At 37.6% G+C, this 12,322-nt stretch overlaps 1 protein-coding gene across 6 annotated transcripts in view; it reads right to left on the bottom strand.

Moving 5' to 3' along the window:
* GRIA2 (glutamate ionotropic receptor AMPA type subunit 2) overlaps positions 1-12,322 on the bottom strand; it is a 122,708-nt gene that overhangs the window by 26,141 nt on the left and 84,245 nt on the right. For all 6 annotated transcript variants that reach the window (XM_034770682.1, XM_034770677.1, XM_034770678.1 and 3 more), the window contains exons 7-12: positions 11,316-11,483; positions 10,906-11,010; positions 10,045-10,155; positions 8,617-8,823; positions 7,704-8,074; positions 3,189-3,387 (exon numbers count right to left, since the gene is read on the bottom strand). In XM_034770682.1, the coding sequence (XP_034626573.1) occupies positions 3,189-3,387; positions 7,704-8,074; positions 8,617-8,823; positions 10,045-10,155; positions 10,906-11,010; positions 11,316-11,483 (1,161 nt within the window). The remainder of the gene's footprint in view (positions 1-3,188; positions 3,388-7,703; positions 8,075-8,616; positions 8,824-10,044; positions 10,156-10,905; positions 11,011-11,315; positions 11,484-12,322) is intronic.

Raw genomic sequence — 12,322 nt, 5'->3', positions numbered from 1 at the left:
ACTATCAACTATTTACTCTATAATTATACAAATATTCAGAAAAAATGAAAGAAACAAAATCCACTGAGAACAGCTTGCTCTAACACAGAGAGCAGTTGCAGTGATCATCACAGGCGGTAAGAAGGAACTGAGGAGCACGGGTCAGCTGAGCCTTTTATGCCGGTGTGCAGCACCAGAGGGCGCCAGAGTCAACCCGACGAATACCACTCGGAAAAAATTACAGCAACACACACCCCTACAACAGAGTGGACAAGTGCAAGCACTCAAAAAAGAACTGTCTTTTCCATTTTTCAGTAATTAGCTGCAGCAGTAATTCACAAGAGTGAAAATACTGCACTGCTTTGTGATTTACTCCATTCTCTGGGTCACCTGGGGTATATATGTCAGAATTTGTATTGTCTACCTACTTAGATTGTAAGCTTCGGGGCTAAGGATTGTGTCTCCTGTGTGTTTTATGCAGCACTGGGTGCTATCATTTTCCCTCCTCTCTAAGGCAAATAATAAACTGGCACATTTTATTGCAGATGAAAATGAAGTAGTACCATTCTGAAAACTCTTCTTGGTGGATTGTTGGAAAGCAAAATCTGCAATGCATAATAATAAAAAATACCTTTCACCTTTCATCCTGGGTCCCAAAGTGTTTTACAAAGGTGTATAATAATTATTATCGCCATTTTTCTGACAGGAAAACCAAAGTAAAAAAATGTCTGATTTGCTTGCAAAAGGTTACATGCTAATCAGTAGTAGAATAAGGAACAGAATGTATGCCTTCTAACTCCCATAACTAACCAATAGATCTGCTGCCCCCGTCAGTATAATCAAACTTGCTGCTTGTAAGGATGACAGACATGGCAATCTCCTCCAATATCTTTGAGAGATCTTATTAAATTACATTTAAGTATCTTTGGAGTCCTATTAAACACAAAGACTATGTATTATTGTGGGCCTTGATGATCAAAGAACTATATTGAACAATGCGGGAGACAAGAATGAGCTTTTTGAAACAATACATGTAAAGTGGATTTCCAGGGAAATATCTAGGGGGGAGTGAATGCAAATTCCTGCCCCCGCCTCTGGTTATGTAAAAACCCAACCATCTGAACCTAAGCTGTGAGGAGAGGGCAAATGTCTGCTGATTACCTGCTCCTAAATCAAAGGCCCAAACTCTATAAAGGGGTGACTCACAGATTCACAGCTTGTTCTAAGCTAACAGCTGTTATGAACTTGTGACCACAGAAAAACCCCTTGGTGTGGTTTGAAGGACTGAATCCTACTAAAGCCCTTGCTGAAGATGGGAGTATAAGCTTACTGGCATGTGTGGACATTCGTTTATTGTTTTTAATATGTTTTCTCTGTAAAGTTTTCAGCTTAAGAATAGTATGTGCTTCCTTAGAAAGGGCTATGTGGTACCTTGTAACTGTGGGCAATTATACTGTTTATAGCCTTTGGAGAGAAAGAAATATGAACTGTGACATTAAGATAAAAACATTTACCGGTACAGACAGAAACAAATAAAAACTTAAAAGTTTGAAAATTGCCAAGGAAACTCTTCAAATCTGTCCCTACCAGTATGTGGTACAATGTGTTATCATAGACAGGGGTGGCACTTGGGGGAGCGGAGTTTGTGGGGGCTATAGCCACCCCAAAATTTGCCTTAACTCTCCCACCCCCATGTAACCACCCCGTAGCAGCTCCCACTCTCCAGCCACTGAGCTCTGAATGCAGAGTGGAAGGCATGGCGACTGCTGGTCGGGTGTCGAGCTCTAGTAGCAGCAGAAAAGTAAGCCTGGGTGGAGGGGCTGGGGTGCCCGAGAGCAGTCCCCAGCCTATGTCTCCCCAACCAGGGCATGCTGCCCAGGGCAGGTAGAAGGTCAGGGGCTTCCCACAGCGGCCTGCACTGACCTATTCCGGCTCCAGGGCCCCGCCCTGCAGTCACTGCTCCCCAATGGCTCTGCCAGCCCTGGAGCCGGGTCCCCCCACCTGTGTGGCTTTTACTGGCTGCAAGCAGCCAGTGCTGCACACTGCCTGGTTCTGGCTTCCAGCCTGGCCAGAGGGCAGGGCTTTGGGGTGGGGGAAGAGGAACAAGAGGCAAGGCCATTGAGAGGGGCCTGACCTAGTGGCAAGGCGGGGCTAAGGCCCACCTCAGTGCCCTCACCAGGAAGAGATGCTGCCCCATATCAGAGACTATTAGCAACCTGGTAGTATGTATGGCTGACTATGGACCTATAGATGATACATGGAGGTGCAGGCACATATACAAAGGAAACTCATACTATCCTGAATAACCTCACACAGTTTTGCTACTGTGCCATGTTACTCATGAAAGCCTTGAAGAAAAATCCCTCCCCATGATTTTTCTACTGCCAAGATCAGAGAGAAACAATCTTCATATACAAATGCCTTTGTGTGGCTTTCTCATGAATTTCTGAAGTGTCTGTTTTGGGAGCCAGAATTTGCCCCTTCACCTCCAGTAGGATATTAATACTAAATTAAATTAAATTCTTATTTGAGAGCCTTAATTTAAAGAATTAAGATAACAAGACAATGGCTGCTTCAAAGAGTAGTTCTTCAAATCCACTGCCACCTCACAAGCACAGCCATGTCAAAGAGAGCACAGACACAACACAGCACACACATTCCTCATCTGAGCAAAACTAGTATCCTGTTTGTTTGATTTTCTGGGGTGCCCACCCTACAAGCTGGGATTTTAAGGCTGTTGGGAGACCTACTTTTGGAGGGCTGACACTGTAATAAAAATTGTATCATACGTTCTGAAACAAAAATATAGTATGATATTAAAGGTTCAGCCTGGATGTGGCCTCTCAGGGACTACTGTAATACAAATAATAACTTAAATATATTTTGTTGCTGTGCTATTCAAATGAATGGAATAAGCTCTTCTGTACTCTCAGGCCTTGCTTTTTTCCATGCTGTGGAATACTATATAGGTAAATCTTCTTTCAGCCACGTTTCACTTTAAATTTATTTTAAACAAAATTGTTAAGTTTCTTTAGGTAAAGAAATGGTGGAAGCCCCATATAAACAAGGAATGCCCTACTTTTGTGATATAGTGGAAGTGTGCATAACATTTTCATACAAACCTTTTAAAAGAACCTAAAAGAAAAAAGTTAGATGAATGAAGACTATTTAAGATCAAAACAGAAAGCTAGGAAAAAATAAATTCTTACCCTAAAAAACTCTTTTGTGGAGCCAGAATCTAGTGTCCCATAAGCAATTTCTGTTTGCTTAGAAAGATCCTCTGCACTTTCAATAGGAGACACCATCCTCTCAACCGTCAGGAAAGCAGCTAAGTTAGCCGTGTAGGATGAGATTATGATCAGGGTAAAGAACCACCATACACCTCCAACAATGCGCCCAGACAGGGATCTAATAACAAGTATGAAATGGATTTGTAAAATGAAATGAATGTCCTAAAAGGAACACAAGTTATCAGTTTTATGCAAATGATGCATTATAATACAGAGAAGTACTTCATGTTATCCTGTACTGCTGCTCTGCATGCTAATCAAACAGGAAATTAATTCACTGTAAAGTTCTGCTGGGTGAGACTGTAAGCTTCACTAGATCTGGTGGACTTCGCTGAAATCAGGACTCCAGACTTGAGATTACTTTATGGAGAATTAGTGTCCCAGTTCTTCAGAGATGTGAATATCCTGAAATGAAACTGCTCAGATCACAGTGAGCCATATTAACAAATAAGCTTTTCATGCTCTCTCATTCGAAGTCCTGTGTATGACACATGAAAACACAGACAAGGGAATCAAACAACACCAATGAAACAGCGTTTCAGATAAACTAGAAATGTACTTAAAAATTGAATGGCTGAAAATTGCTTATTTTCATGAGACATTCAGACAAAGACTGATATCCACAAAACAATGACTTATGCTACTGTGGACATATAGTAATTAGAAGGAATTAATCTATGCTGAGAAATGGGCAGCGCTACTTGAAATAGGCTTTGGCCAAGTGAATTCTCATAAACTAAATAATAAATATAACTATTTTTGAAAATACAAGCATTTAGCAAACTGGGAAATAGACATGAAACAATCAAACTGAAACTACAGTAAAATGGGTGAGAAAAAGTACAGGTTTTAAATAGTAATCTGACGCTTTAACTGCAACAGGTGGGCTCTTATGGGTCTTTGTTTTGCATCTCCTGCTCAAGAAAAGAAAAGAGGTCTAAAAAAAATAGATCAAACAATTTAGAGTTCACTACTAGAGAAATTCAGTGATTTTCGAAACTGAGAAAATATAATAAAATTGCTGATGCTGACATCATAGTCAAACATCAGTCTACACTTTAAACTTTCCAATTTATTACTGTACTGTTTCCTAGCAATACATTATACTAGGATATACATAACCTTTGGAGATGTGCTTAATAACTTGGTAGAAATCTGAGTATATTTGAGCATAGGAAGCCCATAAATCCAGTGAAACCGCAGCTCAGATATTTTGCTAATATATCTGCACTATGTAATATATAAAAAAATTATGTCAATCACCCAACCTACCATAGTGTAAATGCAAATTTAAACTAAGTATCAAGTCAGAAAAAAATGCTGAGATTTTAGAAACTAAAATTATTTCTATAAAGCTGATTTATTAAATTGGGAACAAAAATAAAGAGAAACAATTCTAGACAAATCATGTTTGTGATTGTTATTGTAAAAAAAACCTCAATGGTAATAAAGACATATTCTGAATAGCTATCTCCATGCAGGACTCTCTTACTGGAAGCCCTGCATAAAAATCAATGGCAGGATATGGCCCAGAATAAGCTACTGAAAAGGACCATAGATGAGAAAGTCTGAAATCCATCCTATTGTTCCTAGACTTTACTATGCTCTGCAAACCTTCTTTTTTCTCAGCTTTGAAAAAACATTTTTTGGGGCACAGCAATCATCTCAGTGCTCTTTGTTTACATGGTAATAATTAAACATTTGATTACATGATAAGTACTATGTATTTGCAAGGTAAAGTATGTGTCTTTAAAAACACTAGTGCTAATTATATGCTAGTTATGTTAAATTCACACTATATGTAATTGGCAATAATTTACTGAAATACGAGTGTAATCTTTCAGTCCTCAGGCAGGCAAAACTCCCATAATCATTATAAGAAGAATCAAGCCCCAAATCATAACAACTGTTTCTTTAACTGCCTGGCATTTTCCATCTAAAAGCTATTCAGTTATCATTTATGTTCAGAGTTTTCCCATAATATCCATCCCTAGTAAAATAAACAATTTCCTTTTAACGTACATTTTGAACCAAAATTTCAAAGTGGTGCACCAGCAATAACTCACATTTATACCACCAAATGAGCATTAACAGCTACATATAAGATAATTCTGCACCCAATTCTCAATTGTGTACACAGTTACCTAATTTGCACACAATGCTTTGCATGTACAAAGGTAGGAATTTGCAGTTAGAAAGGGTGCATGTGCATTTTGAAAATTTGGCTCACTTCAGTCTTTCCTGTGCTAAGAAAGTTTTGCTAAAATTACCCACCATTGCCACCACTCTTTCAGCTCTATCTGTAGTACCCATGGTAGAAGCATTAGTGTAGACAAGGTTCCAGGGGGATGCCAGTGTTTTAGGCCCCATGTGATCTGATCTACTCAGAGCAGGTCACAGTATTTACAACTCCAGGACCCATTGGCAATTTGTCTGCATTAGTGCTCTCCGCAATGTTCCCACTGGTGGAAATGAAATGGTGATAACAATGGTGTGAACTGTGAGCAAAAATATCCTAGTGCAGACACAGCCTAAGTCATCCTCCCTACAGTTTAGGGGAAGAAGAACAGCACAGAGATTTTTTTTTTTGTCATTACTTTAATTAATTTGTTGGCTGTTCTGTAACCACAGTAATGGGCTTGGTATAAGAACACCGATTGATAGAAGAGCTTTCAGCCTTATTATTTTTATAGTAATATATGAGTAGAAAGACAAAGAGATAATTGTAAAATTGAATGTTTTCATTATGAATTATGACTAGAAAGGAAATTGGGGAATCTCAAATGCTGTACTGATACTGTATCTTCCAAGTACATCTCCAAAATAATCTGAGTTTTATATACCTTTTGTGACAATAATATGCTAATCTTACTTTTGACAAAATTCTTTAAATTTTAACAAACTAATGCGTAGCAATTCTCATGTTTTATTACCCAGGAGTGAAAAAAAAATTAAATCAACCTTTCACGTTAAGCTACCAAGGGCTCGATTCATTAAAAACAATTTTGCAGTTATTGATTTACTTTACATGTAGATAAAAATTCATAGTGTGGTGCCTGATAAGAGAAATTTATACAGCAGCTTAATTATTTGAGATGATGAGCCTCATTGCCAAATATCATTTAGCTGGGCAGGGTTTGTGATTATATCCCTGGGAAGAGCAGCCATACCCAGCCACCAAAAGCATATTGTCCTCCAGAATCAGAAGTAGCTACCTTATTTCCATAGAACAGAAATGTGAAAGGCTGCCTTTTTCCTTTAGCAAGCAAGCCCAGGCCACGGGGAATGCTCCTTCATAGAATGTCCAACGGAGGACTGATTGCATGGTCACAAATAGTATTTCTGCAGGTATTTATTAGCCTACATATAATACAAGAATAGGCTTTCCTTGGTAAAAAGTAAATGTGCTACAGCACATGGGAACTGTCATATCAGCGAGAGGTTTTCCTGCTACCTTCCATTTTGTTTTTGCTCAAAAATAATTATTCATACATTACTGTGTAATTAGACACAGTAAACTCAGAGGACACAGACACTTCCCCTCTCCTATATTAGAATGTTGAGAAGAAGGTGAAATCACTGAGCATGGTTAGAAGGCTCCTCTGATTTAATTCCCATAAACCCAACTGCCATATTTCAATTGTTCATGTAGGGTCCTGATTCAGCAAGGTAATTATGCATGTGCCAAACTACTTTGCTGAATCAAGGCCCCAACCGCTTGTGCACAAAGGAAATAGAATATTTAATGAACTGCAAAAGAAAAAAAGTGGAGCAAGTAAAGTGCTTACTTTTCTCCCAAATAAAGCACGTGAAAATCCCTCAAGAAAGGCGTATGTATTTTTAATGAATCGGATCCTCATTTTCATCCTAGCAATTTATTTCACAATTCCTATAAAACTGAGTCATACAAAACCATAGTGGTTGTTTGTAACTACTTCACGCGGCTTTACAGGAAATTGATTACTTTTATTTCATTTCTCTGTGGAAAAACAATAGGTTAATATGTATGTGAGATGGTATGCAAAGTGGTCTTTGATGGGAAAGTGCTGCTTCATAGCTAATTAGTGGTGAGTTACCCTTTTTTCCCATTACAGTTGGTGTGAACCAGATGCACAGTTGACTGTAAAATGGGAATATGCAGCAAAAACACGGTACCCCTCCAAGAAGGCATGGAATGACAGGAACCTTATGCATTTTACAGCCTCTGCATGGTGTATATAAGTTCACTGGGGAAATGTATGATCGACGTTAGGAGGATATCGATCAAATATTTCACTTGCCTGCACCGATGGCAATTGTTTTCATTTCAAGGACTTTTGAACTCTTTGGGAAAGAAGTCAGTAACCAGTTTCCTTTTGAAAGTGAATATATATGCACCATGAAACGCCATCTGAGACCAAAAATGCACAAAGCTGAAATGGGCAAGTAACCAACCTTGGCGAAATATCGCATCCTTGCTGCATAAAGGCACCCAGGGAAAACCAGAGACTATTAAATATCCCAAATTCATTAGTTGATTCGTTACTTTGCGTTTCTCTTCCATCTTCAAACTCCTCAGTGTGCCACTCGTATGGGCTAAATCTGCTGACCAGGAATAAAACTACACTGACCCCAATGTAGGCAAAAACAATGCACATCCAGATCTCATATGCTAAGGGATCAAGAAACGAAAACACTCCTGGTTTAGACTTCTGTGGCTTCTTGATCATTATAGATATCCCGAGGCTCATAAAGGGCTTTGAGAAGTCAATCACCTCTTCTCTCACCAATGTTATAGTTAACGGAGCGATTGCAATGTCGGCTTTCTGTAAAGGAAACAAAGCATGGTAATAATAACTGATGTGATCGTTAACAAAGAATGGCTTCATTCCTGTTGCATATCACAAATGAAGAATAGGACAGCAGGGACATGGATAATAGTCATTTCACTGATAGTGCCCTACTGAGGGTAAACTAATTAGTAATTTATAGCCAAAAATCTTCTTACTGACATATATACAACCATCTGATTGGACTATTCCAAGCCTTCTCCTTAAATACGTATGTTATAGTGCATTTGCAGTTTTTAGACATACTCCTTCAAAGTTTATGGGACTTAAATATGTTAGCAAAGCATAGTGTCTTGTATCTGTAGGGAAAAAAGATAAAATACAGACTCTGTCTCCTCATTTAACTTTCATATTTAAATCAAACTTCATGTTTTAATCTTCAAATATTTCATATCAAAACAAGCTACTATCTCCATAGCAAATATGAGTCAGACCAGTTTCCTGCATGACAAGGAGAACACCTCCACACACATCACTATCATCAGTCATAGTAGCTGTTATTAAGAAGGTTTTCTTACCCCATAAACAAGTTCTCCAACCATCCCATTCCAGATTTTTGTGTCTGCATCCCGGGCTCCATACTTGCCATCCCCAACAATTGTGAGCTTGTACTTGAATCCACAATGTTTAGCAATCTCTGCAGCTAAGTCCACACAGTAGCCCTCATATCGCTCGTTTCCTTCAAGCAGTTCATGATTTTTCTTCATCATGACATATGGGGACTCCTGCACAGAAAGACTGAACTTTAGCTAGCCAATGAAGAGACAACTGTGATAACTGTGCACTTATTATACAAATATATTTGATTTTAGACGGGGGGGGGGAAAGAAAATCAAACCCACCTTATTCACAAATGTTCTGGGTCTTTAGATTTGTCACTCTGATTATTCGTTCAACATGTCTTATATAACATTTAAAATTATATGCTTCACAGTCAGATTCAAATGCCAACACTTACAGGTATAACCAGTCCCAGAGATGTTTAAATAATGACTGTGAGTGTAATAGGAATTATGTATACACTGTGGAGAGAAGAGGCTCCAATATATTGTTTATTTTACTTGTTTGTTTGGGGTTTTGAGCGTAGCTGGTGGGTTTTTGTTTGTTTGTTAAAATTGTAAAATCCAAGAGGGTTCTTCCCTATTCTGCAGCCACCTCTCTCACCCAGCCAATATTGCAATATCTCTAGGTAATACATGTATTGAGTTACTGCACAGAAATACTTAGAGGGTCCAGACAATAAACTATAGCTGTGCAGCAAAATTCTTACCACCACCAAAACTGGTGACAAACAATAGGTTCACAGTAAAAAGGGATTTTCCCCCTTCTTGCCCCAATTTATTTTCCTCCAAAAATCTTGCAGCCAGAACAGCTAGATGCTCACGCAAGACATATATCTATGATTAAGCAGCTGTGTAAATTAGATGACATTGCTACTATACAAACAGTGTATGATGTTCTCTTAAGATTACATAGAAGATTAAGTTTCTTATTCATTCCTCCATTTTGGCATAGAAGTTCAAAATGGCTAGAGATAAAACTCAAACTCCTAAATGCTCTTTTTTCTGATTTGGTGAATTCCATTTGCTAACGAGTATGGAGAGTGGATTTTAAAAATAAATAATACAATTTTGCCATTCAGACAAAGAGTTCTTCGAAATCAGGCTATTGGTTCCTTGTAGCTGGCATGGATTGTTTTTGAATAATTTATCAATCAAATAACTCTCTGGTTTTTACGAAGTCCATGTACTGATCATCCTTTCTTTAACAGCAATTGGATGGTATCAGTCCTCTCGTTAATATTCCATAAAAAATAGCATTTCAGAGTCTTCTGTCTTACAGGTATGAATTGGCATAACAATTAACTAATATAATGTAGCACAATAATTCATTATAATACTAAAACATAGATTGCCTTCTCACGAGAAATGTGTTAAATTAATTACCAAAATAGTGGTGACAACAATAGTTTTATTTTCTAGTCCTGTGGATTCATTCCCAAGAGGACCATCAATGGGATTCACAACCATTTTGTCCACTTCACTCCAATATCCAATCTGAAAAAGTTTGTAGGATGTATCGACACTGATGAATATGAACTATCATATGTAAACATCTTATTACATTCAAGCATACCATACCCACTCCAAATATGCCACAGAAAGTTATAGTAGCTGCAGCTTCACCTATACAAACATGCAAGCATTAGACAGGAATTGACAGGAACTTGGCACATGTAAACAAATTTTAATATTAATTTTCCTACTACGCAGGTTAAAATTTTCAGCACATATCACCTGATTTTGATATAAAAATCATGCTGCAGCATTGTAAAGGTTATACAAATTAGGAAGAAATATCCACTGCTACTGCATTTGGCTTTTCTCTGAATGGCTAGGGATGTAGGGGAGAAAAAAAATCACATTTAGAGAACCCATTAATGAGAGTTATTCTCTGAAAAGTTGTATTCTGCATCATCAGTTCAGAAAGTCATCGTTAACGTTTATTTGGATTAGTTGCTCCCACTTATCTGTTCTAACCAGAAAAGAAAAGAAAAACAAATCTACACAATTTATTTAAAATAAAATAAGCTATAGTTTCACATGGTACTTACCAGAAATAAAAGCTCATATTTATAGAAACAAACAGGGTACATTTTTTCTTTGCTCTGCAAGACCATTAAAATATAATCATATGAATAAACTTAATTGCAACATGGTCTTTTGTTGACTATACCTTTCAGTCACCTACCTTTCCATATCACTTAGCAGGGTATAACTTTTAAGGGCATTTAGAATTAAAATTACCTTCCGGGGACCAGTATTTTTGAGCTCCATGATGTTTATTGTATAATTTATTCTCTTTCCATTCTGGTCAAATTTTATATTTCCTGTTAGACCTTCCACCTGAACCTATATGAAGTAAGAATGGAAATAATGGTAGCATTAAATTCGTTTATCTACAAAATATATTCTGTATTTTGTAGTTCCATGATTGCATATTGATGCAAAAGAAAAAAAAGACTATTTAGGTTTATCCTAAAAATTATATATCCTTAATTACTAAGATGTTTTCCTGGGGCATTAGATATAATTGATGCTGGTTTTATAAATCTCTACCAACAAAGTCCAGTTTAGGAAGTAGAAAGATTCTTTCAGAACATTCACAGAGTATTTCATACAGACATTAATTCCAGAACTGGTTCTAGAGAGACTACCTGCTTTAATGCCCTTTCTATTTCCACACCATGACCCCAGGGCACTGCTGGATTTGCAAGACAGTCTCCAGCATTTCCTCTTCTGGAGATCTCAATCCTCTGTTTACGCAAATTACGGAAAGCTTCAGTCATCACTTGAACAGCATCATAGGTCAGAGCAGAGGTATACTGAAAAGGATTAAATATAATGAATTAAAAAGTGGTAAGGAGTTAAAGCTTCAAACACATTTTCCAAGGCTATCATTATTAACCCATTAAAGAAAAAAATACATTAAAAATAAAAAGGATGATAAACTATTCTTTGGGATTAGACCATTTTCTTCTCATTTGGGGCTCTATTTTCCCACAGGAGTCCATATATTTTAATGGCGTATATAAGCACTTTCTATCAGGAGGAAGTGTCACTGGTGCACTAATGAGTCCAAACTAGGGGTTTACAAACTTTCTCACCTTCCCTCCTAATTGCAACTGTGCAGCATCCCTGTTTGCAACTACAGCAAGTGTTCCATAGAAATGTGATGTTTGGAAAATATTTGTTTTAGGATTGTTGAGTGATTTAGCAGCAGGAAATAAGGATGAGATCCCCCTTTTGATTACAGTCTTCATTAAGATTCCATGTATAACTAGTTTATATGGGGGTTAATAAATGACTGCTATATGTTATAAGCTTGTCTAGTGTATGCTATGGAGAGTTATAAGCACATCAGTAGAAGGTGTTATAGCTACATTCCCTGGTTATAGTGATCTGTTGGCCTGTTGGAATCTATAATAATTGATTAACCATTTATTGAAGCAGCTATTAATATTAATTAACACTTTGTAAACTACAGTTAAATGGAACTCCAGTATAAAACATGAACCACTCTTTAGCCAGACAGCTGGTCCACAGACCACCAGTAGACCCTGGATCATAGTTTGGGAATCTCTGGTTTACACTGTATTGTTAATTAGAATGTTAGCTCTCTGGGAAAGGGTTCCCCCTATATCAGGTGCAGCAGTGAGCACAT

Source organism: Trachemys scripta, chromosome 5, assembly GCF_013100865.1.
Source record: "Trachemys scripta elegans isolate TJP31775 chromosome 5, CAS_Tse_1.0, whole genome shotgun sequence".
Classification (NCBI taxonomy): domain Eukaryota; kingdom Metazoa; phylum Chordata; order Testudines; family Emydidae; genus Trachemys; species Trachemys scripta.
The sequence above is the reverse complement of the archived record's forward strand: the minus strand, read 5'-3'. Positions and strand labels throughout refer to the sequence as shown.